At 36.8% G+C, this 21179-nt stretch overlaps 1 protein-coding gene across 1 annotated transcript in view; it reads right to left on the bottom strand.

Annotated features, from left to right (window-relative positions):
* Positions 1-6318: 6318 nt before the first annotated feature.
* VCAN (versican) overlaps positions 6319-21179 on the bottom strand; it is a 120016-nt gene continuing 105155 nt past the window's right edge. Inside the window, exons 13-15 of the mRNA XM_068979267.1 lie at positions 14108-14252; positions 8406-8588; positions 6319-8259 (exon numbers count right to left, since the gene is read on the bottom strand). Coding sequence (XP_068835368.1) covers positions 8132-8259; positions 8406-8588; positions 14108-14252 — 456 coding nt within the window. The 3' untranslated portion in view covers positions 6319-8131. The remainder of the gene's footprint in view (positions 8260-8405; positions 8589-14107; positions 14253-21179) is intronic.

Here is a 21179-nt window from a genome sequence, read left to right as displayed (position 1 = left end):
ACAGAGCACACAGATGTTCAAGAATGGAGGCTTTAGCAACATTCTAAACTTCAGAGCTCTTCCTGCTTTAGTTCCATTGATAATCTTTCCCACCAAACAGTAAATCTTAGTGAGAACAGGGATTTGGCCTAGCTTGTTTTTAATGGTATCCTCAATATCTAGCATCGTGCTTGGCACATGGTCAGTCTCAATGTACATTACTGAATGAATGATGACTTGATCTGGCTAATGGGCATTGGAGAGGGTCATCTGATTTAAGAACTGGACTTATTTATAGATCAATTCACTGTGAAGGATTCTCTCATCTATACCTCTTTTAGGGCTCCCCACTGAATCTGAAGTCGCTTTTCCTGGCTAGCTATTGCTTGGAAGTTACTTCTTGTTTACTTCTATTTCTCAGTTTTAAAATTTGTCTTAGTTCTTTCATTTAAGGCTTTGTTTCAGGTCTGTCTTTAAGAAACAATTCTTTTTTAACCATACCTCTTTATTCAATTTTCTCTGTAGAGAAAGCTATTTTTACTTTTTTTTTTTTTGGTATAACCAGAGGCCCATTCAAATTTGGAAAGAAATCAACAAACATGCTCGTAAGTACAGATAGGTAATATAATGAAAATCTAAAAGTGCTTTAAGTACAGTGTATCTGAAAGCAGTGTTCTCCAAGTCAGGCTTGTTTATCCTGGCAGTATCCCAAGACTCTCCGGGGTGGGGGGGTGGAAGATACATGGGCACACAAAAGGAAACAATTTCCAGAACTTCAACTTAAAAATATATATTTATTTGGGGCTGCATCAGGTCTTAGTTGCAGCACACAAGGTCTTTTGTTGCAGTACATTGGGCTTCCCAGGTAAAGAATCTGCCTGCCAATGCAGGAGACACAAGAGATGTGGGTTCGATCCCTGGGTGGGGAGGATGCCTGGGAGAAGGAAACAGCAACCCACTCCAGTATTCTTGCCTGGAGAATCTCATGGACAGAGGAGCCTGATGGGCTCTAGTCCATAGGAGTTGCAAAGAGTCAGACACAATTTAACATGAACACATGCATGCATGAGCTCGCTGGTAGTGGCACTCAGGCTTAGCATGTGGGATCCTAATTCCCCCACCAGGGATCAAAACCACATCTCCTGCACAGGAAAGCAAATTCTTAACTACTGGACTACCAGAGAAGTTCCCAAAACTTCAACTTTTACCTGGCCTCTTTCCTATAACATTCATCTGCCAAAGAAGGTGCCTTGACTGTGTGGATCACAATAAACTGTGGAAAATTCTGAAAGAGATGGGAATACCAGACCACCTGACCTGCCTCTTGAGAAATCTGTATGCAGGTCAGGAAGAAATAGTTAGAACTGGACATGGAACAACAGACTGGTTCCAAATAGGAAAAGGAGTACGTTAAGGCTGTATATTGTCACCCCGCTTATTTAACTGATATGCAGAGTACATCATGAGAAATGCTGGACTGGAAGAAGCACAGGCTGGAATCAAGATTGCCAGGAGAAATATCAATAACCTCAGATATGCAGATGACACCACCCTTATGGCAGAAAGTCAAGAGGAACTAAAAAGCCTCTTGATGAAAGTGAAAGAGGAGAGTGAAAAAGTTGGCTTAAAGCTCAACATTCAGAAAACGAAGATCATGGCATCTGGTTCCATCACTTCATGGAAAACAGAATGGGAAACAGTGGAAACAGTGTCAGACTTTTATTTTGGGCTCCAAAATCACTGCAGAGGGTGCTTGCAACCATGAAATTAAAAGACGCTTACCCCTTGGAAGGAAAGTTATGAAAACCTAGACAGCATATTAAAAGGCAGAGACATTATTTTGCCAACAAAGGTCCGTCTAGTCAAGGCTATGGTTTTTCCAGTGGTCATGTATGGATGTGAGAGTTGGACTATAAAGAAAGCTAAGTGCCAAAGAATTGATGCTTTTGAACTGTGGTATTGGAGAAGACTCTTGAGAGTCCCTTGGACTGCAAGGAGATCCAACCAGTCCATCCTAAAGGAGATCAGTCCTGGGTGTTCATTGGTAGGACTGATGTTGAAGCTGAAACTCCAATACTTTGGCCACCTGATGCGAAGAGTTGACTCATTTGAAAAGACCCTGATGCTAGGAAAGATTGAGGGCAGGAGGAGAAGGGCTTTGGGTAAACTCCAGGAGTTGGTGATGGACAGGGAGGCCTGATGTGCTGGGGTTCATGTTGTCGCAAAGAGTCGTACACGACTGAACGACTGAACTGAACTGAACTGAAGAAGGTGTCTGTGGTGGAGGCCATTGGTTTTACTTTTGCATCTTTTTAAAACCAGTTCTCCTAAACTTTAGAATTCATCAGAATCACCCTGAGTGCTTGTGAAAACCCAGGTTGCTCTTCTCAGTCCTAAAATTTCTATTTCATTAGGGCAGGGTCTGAGGATTTGTATTTCTTACAAATTTCTAGGTGATGTTAATGTTGTTGTTTCAGAGAACAAGCTTTGAAAACCTAAAGCTTTAGAATAAACCAAAACCATTTATTAAAAACAAACAAACAAACAAAAATCCCATCACATCAAACACACTCTTCATCTGTCCTGAGTCTTAGGATGCACTGATCTGGGATGTAAAAATTATAAACAAACAAAAGGACAAATCCAAATGAATGACTCTAGTGACACCAATAAATTTTAAGGATTTCATTGAGATATCAACTGACAAATAATTGAAAATAATTTTTGATAGACCACTATGTGATTTTTGGCATATAATTTAAAAAGAAGTTTAAAAAAATTGAGTAGCTTTGCAGAATAAAACAAGCATTTCCATTTAGTTAAGTAAGTTTTTTTCCATTTTAAAATCTATAAGAATAAAATAGGAATAGAATTGATGCTAAACCATGACACATTCTAGTTTCATGGAAATGCGAATTGGGATAAACAGTCCTAATCATCTCATTGAGCTGTATTTTTAATAAAATGTTACAATTTGTGTAATGACTTTTCAAATTTTGTAAGAACATTGTGTTGTCTTGACCAATTTTATATCTGTAAATTACAATGATAACTCAATCCAGATTTTTAACTTTACACCTTTATGTTTATGTTCCTAAAATTAATTTTTCACTTCAAAGTACAAATTTTGATGTATATGTGTTGATAGCTTAATCAATAGAAGATTTTCAAGCGTATAAATATATAATATTTAGATACAATTACATGGGGGAAGTGAAATTAAAAAACCAAGTCCAAAAATAAGAAAAACATAAAATATCTGACTGTTAAAAAGATTATTTTTCTTCAGTTGTTTTTCAGATGGATGAGAATGGGAATCAAACTAGTATTGTATTTAGAGTCCTGATGAATATATTTAAGAGTGATGTTACATGTTTACTTTAGAATGGCAATATTTATAATACGCCAAAAACAAAGTCCTTTATAATTGTTTTACTCTGTGATGAAAAACATTTTGGTTGACAATGTCAGATGTGATGGGAACGCAGTTTAAAGTTTTATTTTAAAGTAAACACTACCAAAATCATTTACAGCTTACAGCCTTAAGGCAATCAACTTTTAATCTTCAACAGGGATCATTTGATGGATTCAGACAGGACCATGAATTAAATTCCAATTAAAACCCAAGCTTTGCTTATTCTGTAAACATCTCAACAAAAGCCATTCTTGTTCTTGTTTGGCATTTGCTCTTTCTAGTCCAGCTGGGATCCAAACACACAGAAATGAGTAATAATGGGAAAAGATTACACATTCTTGAATGACTCATTCAAAGACCTTTATCAACTTTCTGTATAGACTTGTTTTAGAAAAGAATCATTTGGATAAATTTCGGTGTGTTTAGCAAATGGGAACTGCAGCACAATTAAAAAAAAAAAGATGTACAAGTTATATGAAACCATCACTGCAGGGCCTTTTTCTTCAGAAATGCTTTCACTGCATCTGTAATACTGCTGCTGCTGCTGCTAAGTTGCTTCAGTCGTGTCCGACTCTGTGCAACCCCATAAATTGGGGGCCCACTGTCTCTGGGATTCTCCAGGCAAGAACACTGGAGTGGGTTGCCATTTCCTTCTCCAATGCATGAAAGTGAAAAGCGAAAGTGAAGTCGCTCAGTCATGCCAGACTCTTAGCGACCCCATGGACTGCAGCCTACCAGGCTCCTCCATCCATGGGATTTTCCAGGCAAGGGTACTGGAGTGGGGTGCCATTGCCTTCTCCACATTTGTAATACTAGGAAACATTAAAAGAAACACAATAAAACATGTTGAAGCTATCATCGAGGCTTTAACCACTTGTTAGTAACATCTTTTGCTTTTATCTAAGACATATTTCCTCTTGGAGATTTCTTTGCTTGGGAGACACTCATGTATAGCCCATTCATGAAAGCAACTCTGCACTTTTTGGCAACCTATTCTATTCTTTTCTGTCCGTTTCCAAACTCAATAACTTAGGTTTGCATGATATATGCCTTCTGGACAATTAGCTCAAGGCTAATCCAGTTCTTACTTTCTGTTCTGTAACTGAAAATTCACTTAAGATCAGCAAAGTTGCTATCACATCCAAATGATGTATTTCTCCCTATGGGGCTTCCCTGGTGGTGCAGTGGTAAAGCACCCACCTGCCAATGCAGGAGACACAAGTTTGATCCCTGAGTCAGGAGGATCCTCTGGGGAAAGAAATGGCAACCCACTCCAGTATTCTTGCCTGGAAAACTCCAGGGACAGAGGAGCCTGACTGGCTACAGTCCAGGGGGTTGCAGAGCAGAAAGGACTTAGCAACTGAACAACATTCCTCCCTATACAATCTCTCATCTCTCTTCTATTTCAGCTACCCCATAAGACCGCCTCTTCTTACATAGCTCCCTATGGTAGGGGCACATTCTTCCCCTGATATACAACCCAGCTTTTAGAAATGAATAGAAAACTGCCTCTGGCTGATATTGAGTAGTGCTGAGTCTCCTTAAACTTCTCACTTTGTCCTAGTATTATAGGTAATGGAACATCTCATAGCCTCTATTATTTGTACCTAGATCAATAAAAATTTATTTATAAACATCTAATAAGGGTGTATGTGTGCTTGTGTTCCATCACCCAGTCGTGTCTGACTCTTGTGACCCCATGGACTATAGCCTGCCAGGCTCCTCTGTCCATGAAATTCTCCAGGCAAGAATACTGGAGTGGGTTGCCATTTCCTCCTCCAAGGGATCTTCCCAACCCAGGAATCAAATCCACGTCTCTTGAGTCCCCTGCATTGACACGGAGAGGTGGACCACTGTGCCACATACTTACACACTCCCTGGGGTAATTTCTCTTTAAAGGTCTGTATAGATATGACAGCACATTAAAAGGACAAGCTCAACAAGGCAAAGTATCTCTTCTGCGTCTAATCATGCCTTCCCATGTATTTTTGACATTCCAAGAAAGAAACCTCAGAATAATTTTCCACTCACCTTTCTCCTTTGATATCTTCTATACACCTGCAGAATATACAATGGATTTGTTCTTTCACAGCATCAATAAATATATTGAATAGAATTGACTGTAACTCACATGAGATGCATTCAGTATAAAAAAACTTACATTGGCAGAAACCTGTGTAGCTTGCTCACTATAGAATCTCCAGGGCCTAGTCCAGTGCCTAATACATAGTAAGTATTTAGTAATAGTGAATGAATAAAAATACAGGGATGAATGAATATCTGGATGGATAGGAACTTGGTGTTTGCGACATCTTCTGATTGTTTTGTTAGATACGATCTTCTAGCCAGTAAATTAACCTCCTGAATGTTTACCAACTGAGAATATATTATTTTATATTGAGAGAGTATCATGCAGGTTGTAAAGATGACATACATCCTCTACAAACAAGCTATGCAACTGGGGACAAATGACTTAAATTCTCTATGCTGTTCCCTCATCAATCAGACAGTAACAGCCTCTCTCTTGGGCTTGCTGGGAGATGATGCGCATGAAACACTTGGCCTGGTTAATAGGAAGAATTGTGTAAGTGTGGCCTATCACTTTTCCTATTGCATGTTTCTTTCATCTTTGAGATCAATGCCTAAGAATGCAGTTGTAAACATTATCAGAATTACTATCTCCAATTTTTGCAGGGACATTTATAATCATCTCTCTGCTAGCCACAAAATCATTTCATCCAAGCCAGCAGCTTGTATTCCATGATAGATCTAGAATGTAAAAATGTTGGTGCACATTAGGATTTAAAGTTATAAATATGTAAATAAATAAGTGTAAATATAAAAAAAGGTAAATAACCAGACCAGTCACAGTATAGTAAAAGAAGGATTTTAGGTTTCTTTGGTGAAACAAAAGCAGGTATAAAAAAGTTACAAAGATTTTAGATTTTCATTCACAAAAAAAAAAACAATCATTCACATTTTACACTATACATGTTATAATATAAATACAGGAATGTATTATGTGCATTGTAATGAAAGAGGAAAAATAAAAACCTCATAGGTAGACACAGAGTTTTTCTGTGCTCTAGAACACCCAAAGGTTAATCACATTTAACACAGCAACCAAGGAAACTTGCCTAAAGACAGTGTGTATGATTGTGGCTACTGTGGCTCCTTCTAGTCAAAAGAGGATTTGAGAAAAAGAATCCCTGTTGGGTCTGCTCTGTTTCTATTTGCATTTTATTTATTATCTTGAGCTCTCAAGATCATTCTAAACTAAAATTAGGAAAAGACACCTAAATGCTTTCTTTCCATCACAGGGTTTCTTTAAACATTAAATTAAGCAGATAATAATTCAAAGTCATCTTTAGCAGTCATTTTATTCAAATTAAGGGGAGAAAATGGAGTGGGAAGAGATAGGGAGAAATTCCAACACATACACTCCACCTAATAAGAAGCAATGCCCATACTATCTCTATATATGTGCTCCTTGCTTAGAATGGGCAAACACCATTTGCTGAAAGCTATACATTTTTCCACTCTTCTTTATAATAAAACACTTAATGCATTCTATCCATCACATTATTTAATCAGGGACAGAGTACCTAGATTATACGATTCCAAACTGTGAGGGGAGTATAAAGGCTAAAACCGAAAAATAACTACCAACTACGTCAATGTTCAGGTTTGAGGGAAAATAACATCCAATAAATTAAATCAGTATGGCTTACTTCATTTATTTATGTATGCTTCACAGCTGCAGCATTCATACATGAACATTCAAAACTTTATAAAAGATTAAAATGGTTATATATACAAAATTTCTTTCTTTGAATGTGTGTTGTTTTAACAAACCCCCTCCCTCCAGAACCCTAGGTCTATATCCATTTGAAATGTGTTGATCTGTAATCTTGCAAGTTAGTGTTATGAAAGCCATTAAAAAGGAGACCCAGTTGAGTTAATAATTAGCACTTTGACCCCTAGAAAATGCTCCTGGTCATAAAAAAGTCCTCCATTCAGGCCTTTCTTGTAAGTGAAAAAAAAGGAACGCAGCAAAAAAAATAAAAAATAAAATAAAGAGTTCCATGTTGCAGTCTCTAGTTTCATTGGGATCCCATTAGCCAGGCTTCAGCATCACATGGAAGCCAACTGTACCTGTGCTGGAGATGGGACAGTGACCTACAAAATTTTGTGTTTGTTAATTGTCCAGCAAAAACTGTCTTTAGCCTTGCTGACAAAGGGCAGGGAAAACCATTTCCAGCCTAAACAAACTACAAAAAGCAGCCGAACCAATGATTAAAGACCTCTAAGGCTCCGTAATCATCATTAAATATGCTTGAACTCAGTGTGACTTTTTATTTTATATACAGGATTAAAATCAACATTAAATCATCTTATTTACATTGCCATTGGTGCTGAAATGGAGCTTTTTAAATAGTACAGTAGGCTGGTATACATTATAAAATGGTCTGCACTGGAGGCGGATAGAAAACTAAAGAAATTAGGCTGGAAATGGTTCCACTCTGCTCTCATTTTCCTTTCTTTTGTTTGCTTTCTTTTTGAATGCCAATACTTTCATTTAAAATGTTTTGGGAGCACAGCAACCCAAAATGACTGGGCTGGATGGTGTTCCAAAAATCCAAACCAACTGATAATACTTCTCGAGGTGATAGGAAAGGCACAGGAAGTTAGGACTTTGGCTGAAATGATGAAAACATGTGTTTGCCATTTTAGGGATCAGCGCCTTGATTCTTGCCACCTTCGGCTCCAACGGTGATCATGTTTTGATGTATTTATTGAATTGTCCTTTGCTGATGAGGAATTTTTAAAATATTTCTGAGAATAAGTCCTTTGGTATGCAGATGCTACATGGAAGGAAAGAAAGAAAGAAAAGAAAACACAACAATATTACTTGCTCCATACCCTAAACTACCAATACCGTAGCCGTAAAATGAGGGTGTCTAGTACTTGTTATAGCATGGTTGTCCATTCTTTCTAAAGGACCACTTACGGTTCAGGCAGGTAATTTTAGGCATAGCCCATCTTCCATTTCCTAGGCAACGGATAGTTGGAAGGTGGCGTTGAATGAAACCATCTTTGCAGTGATATCTAATCAAGGAGTTGATTTCATAACGAGGTTTCATCTTTCCAAAGGTCTTGGCATTTTCTACAACAGGGGGCTGGCCGCAAGCAACTAAAGAAAAGTAAATTGGGTTATTTCCAAATAATCTAAATATTTCTATTAGTATGAGACACTCTTCTCTTTTTTCTTTCCTTCTTTATTTTACCCAATCAAATACCTTCAGTAATCATTTAGATTAAGAAATTGAAAAATTTCAAGACAAAATGAAACACTGAGGCTTTGGGCCTGGTTTGAATCTCAGATTCTGTCATCTTGAATTGTGTGTGTGTGTGTTTTTTAAAGGAACCATAGGGCATATGGTTATACATTCATCTGTCTGTTTGGAAGAGCTACTTTTCTGAAAAAATTCCAAATTAAAAGGCATCTGTCTCATGTCACTTGTGGCCTGTTGGTTTTGTCTCTATCCCAGTGGTTTTATTTACCACTCACCTTCACTTCAAACAGGCTACCCTGGCAGCTTAGCTGGTAAAGAACATGACCACAATGTGGGAGACCTGGGTTCGATCCCTGGGTTGGGAAAACCCCCTGGAGAAGGGAAAGGCTACCTACTCCAGTATTCTGGCCTGGAGAATTCCATGGACTGTATAGTCCATAGGGTCGCAAAGAGTAGGACGCGACTGAGTGACTTTCACTTTCACTTTTCACTTCAAATAATAATAGATTTGTAACAATTAATTACTATTTCTACTTATCTGAAAAAATTTACAATGTATAATAACAATATAGCTCTAACATATGGACTTTTCAGTAAATAAAATATATCCAGGTTCAATTATGTTTATTTGCTCTTTCTGTCTTCTCTATGGAGACAGAGCAAGTCAGGACATAGTATTCATGCCTCAGTTTTGTAATTACCTTATATATATAAATTTCAACTCTTAAGAAAGGTAAGTAAAGGTAAATCTTAGAATATATAACCATCATTTTTAACCTACAATAAAAATTCTGAATAGCAACAAACTTAGTGATGGTAGAAATAGTAAAAAGGAAATAACAGTAAAAAAAAAAAAAAAAAACTTGTAATTTTGAAATTCAAGAAGGTGGGAAAATTGATTCAACTGCATTTGTATTAATTTGTAATTTTACTCATATTAGTGTACTTGCTTTAAAAATATACTAATTTAACTCTAGGTGATTGTGTTTTGCTATATAGCTCTAATAAAAATATAACTTAACTTCAATATAATTTCCCTAAATGACATTTCCTACCCATAGTTTACTTTAAGAATACCATCATAAGGCCTACAAGGGTATGTCATAGTCTCTTATGAAATAATGCAAATCGTCAATGGGAGAATGGTTACCAGAAACCTTGGTACCAAGATGTTTAGATGTCAACATCCTAAAATAACCAGGCAAGAATACTAGCGTGGATTGTCATGCCCTCCTCCAGGGGATGTTCCTGACTCAGGGATCGAGACCGTGTGTCTTTTACGTCTCCTGCATTGGCAGGTGGGTTCTTTACCACTAGTGCTACCTGGGAAGCCCATTAAAAGGTTGTGAATGTTAAATTTACTTACATATCCAGAAGGCTGTTTACAACCATATTCTTTTGCAGTGACAAACGTAGGTTTAACTTAAATATTTACCTCTTTAATTTACTTCTGCCTAACAACACAAGTTAGAAAGTGTTGACCCCATAGCAAACAAAATTGTCTTTAATAAAACACAATCCAGGCATATTTTTTCATTCACATAAGAAATTGTGTCTCAGATAGACATAACCTAAAAATAGTTTATAAAATCCTACTATCTAAAACTAAGAAATTAGAAGTATTTGTGCACATATTTCATTTTCACAAATTCCTAGAAGGTAACCTGAGAATTCTATAATATGTTATGTTCAATTAATAGTCTACACTATATATAGTTCAATGATAACCCCCATCTGCATATCTATACTTCTTTTATTGTAATATGGAAAGTCTATACTTGGGCCCAGACACCAGTAAGTACCAGACAGAATGAGATAGCAGTGATATAAATTAGATAACTCATACTTGATTCTGGCAAATTAAAAGTTATCTTTAAATTTGAGAGGAAAGCAATGTATAGATTTCTTCCAAAACTATAAATGAAGACTTATTTTGAAGTTAAAATAATTCAAGGAGTGTGGTATTGGCAAGAAAAGGCAAATAGACTAGAAATAGATCCACATATATATGCTGGATATTTGACAGAGCAACATGGCAGAGCAGTAGCAAAAAGGTGGTTTTTTTCATTTGGACAATTGGGTATTCATAAGGAAAAAGAAAGTATTTGCTTCCCTACCTCAGAGAGTCCATGGGAGATCAATTCTAGATGGTGCACATATATAAATGTAAAAGATAAAACTACAAAGCATTTAGCAAACAACATAGGATATCTTTCCAATGTTAGGGTAGGTAAGAATTTCTTAAGACACAAAAAGGCTTAAACCATCAAAGAAAACTCAACAAAATAAACAGCTCTATTCATTAAAAAATGCCATAGGGTAAAGACAAGCTACAAACTAGGAGTAGATATTTGCAACATACAATTATCAAGGGATTAGAAACTAGGACATTAAAAACAAAAACAAACAAACCAAAAAAACTCCTGCAAATCAATATATATAAGAGAAGCAAACAATCTTTCAAAATAAGCAATAGAAATGAGCAGATAGCTTACAAAAGAGCTATACATATATGAAAAGACTTCTAAAAAGAATCATCCAAGACAATGCAAGTTAAATCAGAAGAGATAACATTTTATACCCACCAGACTGGCAAAAATTTCAAAGTCCGATAAGATCAAATGTTGGAGAAGATGTGGAGTAACAGGACCCCTCACACATTGCTGGTGGGAGTGCAAATTGGTACAACCACTTTGGAAAATAATTTGGCATTTTCTAGCAAATTTGATGGTATATATATCCTATGACTCAGCAGTTCACTCCTGGAGAAACACCCTATGGAAACTTGCAGAGATCTACCATAAACAAGTTCAAGAATATGCATAGTGACATTGTTTATAACTGCAAAAACACTGAATATAACCCAAATGTCCACTTGTAGAACTGATAAATAAAATGTTATATAGTCACACAATGCAATACTACACAGCAGCAACAATGAAGAAATACAGCTACATGCATGGATGACGTGGATTAATCTGACAAATACAATGCTGAACAAAAAGAGCAAGGCACAAAACACAAACTTAAAGTTCAAAAATGTGCAGAACTAAACAATTTGCTTACAGATACAAGCATAAGTGATCATTTTAAAGAGAAAAGTAAGGGAATTAAGTTATTATCTGTGGCTGGATTTGGAGATAAATGGATGGGACTGGAAAAAACCTGCATAACACTCCAAAGATGCATGAATGGCATGTACTGAGGTTTGTTTTGTTTAATATGTCTTTTGTAAATAATATAATTCTTCTTTGTAATTAATTAAAACTACCTAGGTCTGTAAAGATGTATAAATTATCTGTAAAGAGAAATGAGTCTATATAGACATTTATAAAATTCATAAAATTCCCCAGGGTAAAGATTAACAAAGAATTAAGTTTACATAAATAAAAATCAGACAGTAGGGAGATAAAATATATGAATTGTTTTGTTTTGGTTTCTTCCTTCTTTAATGAGGTAGACCTAATGTTTTGTAAATCTTTCCCCATTGGGAAATGTATACCATGATGCTGCTTCTGTGAATCCTTTTTAGATATAGGCCTGTGGTTTTCAGCCGGGGGCAGTTTTCTTCCTCTTCCCGCTTCCCCAGGGATAGTTGGCAATGGCTAGAGATGTGGACGGCTGTCACAAAGCAGAGGAGGATGTAGAGCTGGTGAGAATGCCTCTGGCATTCAGTGCATAGAGGGAAGTGTTGCGTGTTCAGTTGCTTAGTTGTATCAGACTCTTTGTGATCCCATGAGCTATAGCCCACCAGGCTCCTCTGTCCGTGGGATTTTCCAGGCAAGAATAACTGGAGTGGGTTGCCACTCCCTCCTCCAGGGGATATACCTGACCCAGGGAGCGAACCCATGTTCCTTGCATCTCCTGCACTGGCGGGTGGATTCTTTACCACTGAGCCACCCGGGAGGCCATAGAGGGCAGAGATGATGCTAAACATTCTGCAAGGCACAGAACAGCCCCCCACAACTAAGGACTGTCTAGTACAAAATGTCAATAATGCTGCTGTAATATACCCTAGTATGGGAAAAAATAACACTGGAAATAAAAGAATGTTTGGGTCATAAACTGAAAAGTATGACTCCAGGGGCATTTGGATATCTAAGAAGGCAAACATGACATTTGGATAAAGACAGACAGTTCATTAAGGACTTCTTACACTAGGGAACAACAGGGAAACAGCAGGGAAAACAGCTGTTTTCACAAGCTTAATGGCATAAGTGCTAAAGTAACATACATAGTCAGGAAAGCTGCTCACATAGAAAGGATATTCAGAATAAATTCTATTTTAGAAAAGAGAATAGCAGAGTGAAGTAATCACAGATAACAGCTGAGTTTCAACTCAGCTTTGTGTAAATTACTGTTCTCTGTCTTTTAACAGAATTTTTCACTGGTGTTTAAGTCTTTTCTAAAATATCGATAGAGAATATATTTTTAGTTTTATTATTTTTATATTAAAAAATAAGTCAAATGATTTTATATTTTGCATGTGTACTTTGTACTCTTAATTGAGGTGGGTAAAATCTGGGTCTAGAAGTTAAATATGCATGTCCTAACACCATTATCAATTGTAACCAGGTTTAAAAATTGTGATGCAATTCTTGTTTTTTTCAAGGAAGAAGTCTACGTAGTGTGGCTTAGAATTCAAACATATTGGTCAATGATAAATACTGAAAAATCAGCTTTCTTAATTTTATCTGTTAATGTCAGCTAAGCAATTCTCCTCATTCTAGAATTTACATTATAAATGTTTTTGTTTTAACATTTCTTGAAAATAGTCATAATAGATATAGGGATGGTATTTTTGTTCTGTGGTTTATGAGTATAGATTGAGCTTCTAAGGGACTGACTGAAAAACTCAAATGCCTATAAAGACCAGGAGCTTAACCAAAAAGGAGGGAAAGTCTGAATGAGGACCGCAGTGAGGTGGGGACCACAGTCCCCACCAAAGCAGGGCAGTGTTTTTTAGTTGCAGTACTTTAAGCCACTGATAAATTTGAACATGAGCCAAATGGCACTAAGTGGTCTTTTTTATTTGTAAAAAATAATTCACATTATCTTATGGTATACCCCAGTTTTTAATTTTTGACAACTAATTTTTTTAATGCTTTCCTCATCAAAATTAACAGATCTGTGGGCCCTTGGGGCTGACAGTTGTTTTTCTTAAAAATACTGACAGGCTTTTTTTTTTTTTTTGCATAAATGCTACATTATTATCTTAAGCACTTGAAATCTAAAATGAACACATTTCTGAAAACAAACTTTTCAATTATATTGAGAAAGTAAACTGTTCCAGAGCAATAAGGATGCTGTATATGACATCCAGCTTATGTCTTAAAGAATGATGTTTATTCTTCCTGAATTTACTTGATAACTGAACTGCAGATTAAGTATACATTATTGATGGGTTAATCATTACCTGTTCCTTTCTTGCAGGTGTAGGTGAGATGGTAATTGCAGGGAACGTCATTCCACTGGCCATTCTCATGCCATATAATCACAACACAATCTTCTCCAGTAGAAAAGAAGCTGTCTGGTTGGTTTGGCCTCCAGTTCTCATATTGCTGTAAAAATGCAGGGAAAGATAACTGTTGAAGCATACTATAAAAGTGATGGCTCCATTACAGCAGAATTGAATTAGAATGGGCTCAGCAATTCCTGTTGAACAATTTAGCTCAAATAATTTTGGTGGTAAAGATTTTTACACTTTGAGTGGAAAATATGTGTTATCTCGAAGTCTCTCTTCAAGAAATATGCATACTTTTTCCTTTGACAATGAGATATATCTAAGGAATTTGGTGCTATTAATAGTACTTCCCAGTGGTGCTAGTGGTAAAGAACTCCTCTGCCAATATAGGAGACAAGAGTTGTGGGTTTGATCCCTGGGTCAGAAGATCCCCTGGAGGAGGGTATAGCAACCCACTCCAGTATTCTTGCCTGGAGGATCCCACAGACAGAGGAGCCTGGCAGTCTACTGTCCACAGTGTCGCAAAGAGTCGGACACAACTGAAATGACTTAGTGTGCACGCATGTATCCTAGGTTTCTAAATACGAAATCAATGCTCATTTTAAGAATTTTAACCATGGCATTATTGTTAATTGTAACAGCATTAATGGCAGTGCAACAACTAGAGAGAAAAATCATAAACTCGGCACTCTAATCTGCATACTTTCTTCCAGACCCTATGTGTACATATACTTTTATATAGTTGTGATTATAGTGGAATAAAAGGTTCAGTCCTTCATTTATATTTTTATCACTATAAAGTAACTTTCTTTGTCTTATTGAATTAAATTGTTTTATCCGAATTCTTTGATATATTGATATATATGTAAATTGTTATATTTGCTATATTTGTTTTTTATTTATCCAATATACCTATGCCCATCATTTTACATTCAACTTCCCTGAGTAATTCTGCTTTAGATATGATTCTCATGTGCACCATACAGTTGTGTTTTGCTTTATGATCCGATCTGCAACTTTTTAAAATAGGAATATTTATCACATTTTTATATATTGATATACAAGGTAATGCTTTTAAAATACATCTTACTAAAAATGTTTCTTTAATGAATCTTCAGATAATTAAAAAGAATTTTATTGTTCTGATGTTTTTCTACTGGTTGCCTTTATATTTATATCTTTAGATAATTCCTATTGATTCTCTAGTTTGAGCAATGACATGTAACCAGAAATATCTTTTGCCTTCCACTAGTTTCACTTTTCACTTTCATGCATTGGAGGAGGAAATGGCAACCCACTCCAGTATTCTTGCCTGGAGAATCCCAGGGACAGAGGAGCCTGGTGGGCTACTGTCTATGAGGTCTCACAGAGTTGGACACGACTGAAGGGACTTAGCAGCAGCAGCAGCAGTAGCAGCAGTGATACTTGGAACATGGAACAACAGACTGGTTCCAAATTGGGAAAAGGAGTACTTCAAGGCTATATATTGTCACCCTGCTTATTTAACTTATATGCAGAGTGCATCATGAGAAATGCCAGACTGGATGAAGCACAAGCTGGAATCAAGATTGATGGGGAAAAAAATCAATAACCTTAGATATGCAAATGACATCACTCATTTGGAAGAAAGCAAAAAACTAAGAGCCTCTTGATGAAAGTGAAAGAGGAGAGTGAAAAAGTTGGCTTAAAGCTGAACATTCAAAAAACTAAGATCATGGCATCCAGTCCCATCACTTTATGGCAAATAGATGAGGAAACAATGGAAACAGTGACAGACTTTATTTTGGGGGGCTCCAAAATCACTGCAAATGGTGACTGCAGCCATGAAATTAAAAAATGCTTGCTCCTTGGAAGAGAAGCTATGACCAACCTAGACAGCATCGACATTACTTTGCCAACAAAGGTCAGTCTAGTCAAGGCTATGGTTTTTCCAGTAGTCATGAATGGATGTGAGAATTGGACTAAAAGAAAATTGAGTGCCAAAGAATTGATGCTTTTGAACTGTGGTGTTGGAGGAGATTCCTCAGAGTCCTTTGGAATACAAGGAGATCAAACCAGTCAATGCTAAAGGAAATTAATTCTGAATATTCATTGGAAGGACTGGTGCTGAAGCTGAAACTCCAGTACTTTGGCCACCTGATGTGAAGAACTGACTCATTGGAAAAGACCCTGATGCTGGGAAAGATTGAAGGTAGAAGGAGAAGGGGACGACGGAGGATGAGATTGTTGAATGGCAACCTGTCCAGTTGGTGATGGACAGGGAAGCCTAGCATGCTGCAGACCATGGGGTCGCAAAGGGTCAAACACGACTGAGCCCCTAAACTGAACTGAACTGAACAGTGATACTTGCCTTTTATTTTAGCACCAATAATAGATGAAACCCTATTCTAGGTACTTGGTATGCATTATTTCTTACAATGATCCAGCAAGACTGGGAATAACTTGGACCTTAGAAATGTTAAACACCCAGAACTTTTCAGTTTACGTTCAATTTTTTGTCACCTTAAAATTCAGCCTCCATATCAAGCAACAATTACATGAAAAACATAGTCCTTATGCCTATTTAAAAGTAACAAACTTTAGTGAGATGAAAATAATATTGGATGCTAAAACTGAAACTCCAGTACTTTGGCCACCTCATGCAAAGAGTTGACTCATTGGAAAAGACTCTGATGCTGGGAGGGACTGAGGGCAGGAGGAGAAGGGGATGACAGAGGATGAGATGGCTGGATGGCATCATCGACTCGATGGACGAGTTTGAGTGAACTCCGGGAGTTGGTGATGGACAGGGAGGCCTGGCGTGCTGCGATTCATGGGGTCGCAAAGAGGCGGACACAACTGAGCGACTGAACTGAACTGATAAATAAGAAAGTAGTTTCCCATGGGACAAGTTTGTTCAGGGTCTGTCTGACTCAACTTGGGTACTGCTTTCCCAATATGCTTTGCTTACTGTCAGCTTTTACAACACATCTAATGTTGACTAGACTGGTGGAGACACATTTCCTTCATTTGAAAGGAATATAGGTTCAGATTTATGGGACAATGGCAAATATGATATCTCTCTGGGCATACAAATTTATTCATGTTTTCTTGAATTATATTTAAAATTAATTTCTAATGGTAAAGAATCTGCCTACCAATGCAGGAGACGTAAAAGAGGCAGGTTTGATCCCTGGGTCTGGAGGATCCCCTGGAGAAGGGCATGGCAACTCACTCCAGTATTCTTGCCTGGAGAATCCCATGGACAGAGGAGCCTGGCAGACTACAGTCCATTGGGTTGCAAACAGTCAGACACGGCTGAAGCGACTTAGCATGCATGCACTTTGAATTACATTTAAAATAAGTTTGTGTGTAGAAAACAAACTTATGGTTGCCAAGGGGAGAAGAAAGGAGGGAGAGATAAATTGAGAGGTTGGGATTGATATATATATATATATATAATAGATAATTATATATAAAATAGATAACTAATAAGGACCTACTGTACGGCTCAGGAAACTCGACTCAATACTCTGTAATGACCTCTATGGGTAAACCGTCTTCAACAGTCTTAAAAAGAGCATGTGTGTATATATATATATATAGAACGGATTCACTTTGCTGTACAGCAGAAACTAACAACATTGTAAATCAACTATACTCCAATAAAAATTTTCAAAAAGGGGGAAAAATAAGTCTGTGGTTGCAACAATGAATTAGATTCTATCTGAAAAAAGAGAAGAAAGAACTGAATATGACTGAAGGCAATTGTTCCTAATTCAGAGCATGCCAAGAGGTGGTCCTGCTAGTTATTTCCAAAAGTACTATGGCTATTTTTATGTTTTAAGAAAACGTATAGTAAATTTACTAGAAAATGGTTCTAATTTTCCTTTCTCCTCAGAAATAAAAAAAAAATGTGGTTTTTAAAACTTTAAAATATAGTGAAACAACCTAGATCTTTGAAAAATAACTTGTGAGATGAAGACCTTAAGTTTGAAAGGTAGAAAATTAAGAGCTCTTCTACTTTTCCTTCAATCTGTTTGCTTAACTTTGCTTGGAAATACACCTCAATCATGTGAAAATTAAGGTAGGAGACAAGAGACCTCTGCTATGTAAAGAAGAGTCTCTGAAAAGTGATACAACTGCAAAGAATTAAGGGGAGGTTAGTAAAGATTTTTTTCCCCCATAGCACAGAATTAAGGATGTTTTTACTGCTCTTGTGGAAATCCAGAAATTACATGGATTTAAATGCATTCTCTTAGCCTGGAGGGTAGCACTGAGTTACCCACTAGGTGACCCTTGGAAAGATGCTTGGAGGACCGTAGACACCAAGCCACTCTGCCTGCCAGGTTTTCCTGCAACAAGGAGCTGATGTTTGATCTGACCTGGGTTTCGAATTACTTCTTTATTTTCCTTTCCTTATTATCTCTTACCCTCTGCCCACCAAGCCTGTCTTTTTTTTTTTTTTTTTTTTTTAGCTATCCTCCTTTAATAGATAATGGAAAAGGAAATGGAGCAACATTGCAGATAGAAATGTCACATTCGTCCTGCTGCTGTATAACTAAACTGTCTTTAATAGATGAATTAAAGCAGGATAAAATTAAAAATTAAGAAGTAAAAGAATAAGAATCACCTAAAACTAATAAAGATCTACATTTAATACTTTTATGGTGAAAGATTCCAGAGTTCCCATATACTTAACTTGGAGCTCAATATTTTCTCGTTTACTTTCTTAACCTCTTCCAGGAAACCAGTGAAAACTTCCCAGCATCCCGACCCCATGTGTATACTGTGCAATGCTCCCCTCTCGTCCCTCCCATACTGTTCATCTCCCTTCTTTGCTTTATTTTTCCTCATAACACTGATTACCATCTAACATCCTATGTATCTTATTTACTTATTGCATTTTTTTCTCCTTAGCAGAGTGTAAGCTCATTAAGGACAGGAATTTGGGCTTCTTTTGTTTACTCCTGTATCCTCAGGAGCTATGCCTGGCCCCTGATTGAAGATGTTGTTTGCCCCCAGTAAACTGCAAGCAAGACAATCACAAAGTCAGCAGAGTTAAATGACCGTTGTGGGAAACAGTTGGCAATATACATCAAGAGTCTTAAAAAGTTCTCACCATTGGACCTCGTAATTCTACTTTTAAAGAGCTATCCTAAAAAATAACCAGAGGTGTGAACATTTTATCTAAAATATTACTTAAACTGGTAGTAAGTGGGAAAAATATATAGAGCAAACATATATTCAATAAATCTTGGGTACAGCCAGACAAATGGGATATTATATAAGCATTAAATATCTTGTTATTGAGGACTATACAGAAGATGAAAGATACTAAAAGAAGTATTAAGTTAAAAATCAAAGTACTAAAAATGTACAATGATCTAAATTTTGCACATACTCTCAGATGTAGCTGTGTGTATGTGTGTATATAAAGGATCAAAAAAATGTGATCAAATGTCATATATAAAGTTTATACCCAGTGATATGAGATTAAGGTAATATTTTATTCTACATATTCTTACAGGTTTGACGACTTGCCTTGAGTGAGCATGAATTACTTCTGTAATTAGTAAAAGTGAACAGTATAAAATGGTCTATGCAGTGATCAGAAAGAACTTACCGATTTCTCAGCTACCCCTTTTTCAATCTAACCTCAACAAATACCATTTCAAGTCATCCAAGTCCCTTAACTGCCATGCATTTTGAAGCTGACATTTCCTCCTGATCTGAACAATAACCATCTCATTTTCACACTGAAATGAGATTCTGATTCCATGCCACCAAAGTAATTCTCAGGCCTTAAGCTGCCCAGACTCAGACCTCTGGTAAAAGATTTAATTGTTTTGGGTGGGAATTGCATTTGGCTCACAACAGTGATTTAAAACCCATGTTCTGTGTTGTTGCTTGGCAGAACTGTGGCTTAATGGTGCAGGACCAAATTTTAAGTCTGTGGTTTTTACAAGAATGTCTGATAGCCACAGGCATGTCACACTATTACCTCATATCTGATTGCTCCATTGTGCACATTTATTTTGGCTTGGATGCTTTGATTTTGCTTCGTGTTACTGCCAAACTGACTTAGCAAAGGAAACTCCAGTTTTCTGAACAACTTTCTTTGTATCCTTCTGAATTCTTTATAGCCTTATTTAATATCATTTGTAGGGAGAAAGAGTAGGAAAAATAAATCATTGATTTTAGGTTTAATAATGTTTTTTTTTTTTTCACTAAAGCTAAATGTGAGGAAATCAATTCTGAGTTATAAGAATGTAACCGAGCCTTGTTCATACAGACCGTGTCTCATACATACAGAAGTGTAGACTCTTGGATCAAGCAGAGAAAAATTCTCTACTTTCATCTGGATTATCTTTTCCTCACTAGGATTATAAGCCAACATCCTGGGTGATCCAGCCCAGATCGACCCTCTTCTAGGACTGGATGGACAAACTAAGAATTATCTCAAAACATCAGCATGGTTTGGGAAGAATTCATCTTAACATCACTAACAGAAATAAATGCTGACCAGACCTCAGCCCGTTTCTGTCTCAGAGACTCATGTTCACCATTCTAAACCTTGAACTCTTGTTTGTTCCCCTAGAGACCAGAATTAGATCAATATCGTGTCTGAAAAGAAACCCTTACATTACTTTGCATTTTTGTTCTCTTCTGATGGCAGAGGAAATTATGACATAAAAGTCACACAGTTGATGGAAAGCCAGATCAGATGTAAACTTTTCTACATGTTCTGTAATAGACTTGCATTTTATAACAGATAATTATTTAAACCTTGTATGAACTGCTTAATGCTCTATACTGTATGAAGAAGTTAGAGTCCCAATTAAATGATCACCTCTACACATCTGTACAGAAAGAAAATGTGCCCCCAAAGACAACCATTTCAATTAAATTTAATTGATTAACTTTTCAATTACTGTTTTCTCTTTCTTTTCCCCTCAATCAGATTCAAGCAAGTTAGCTGCCAAAAACATAAAATGATTCTAAAAATCCTGGCCCAAATCCAAGCGTTACATACCATTCTCTC

Source organism: Capricornis sumatraensis, chromosome 9 (genome assembly GCF_032405125.1).
Source record: "Capricornis sumatraensis isolate serow.1 chromosome 9, serow.2, whole genome shotgun sequence".
NCBI classification, from domain to species: domain Eukaryota; kingdom Metazoa; phylum Chordata; class Mammalia; order Artiodactyla; family Bovidae; genus Capricornis; species Capricornis sumatraensis.
Note: the sequence above shows the minus strand (reverse complement) of the source record. Positions and strands in the feature narration are given on the sequence as shown.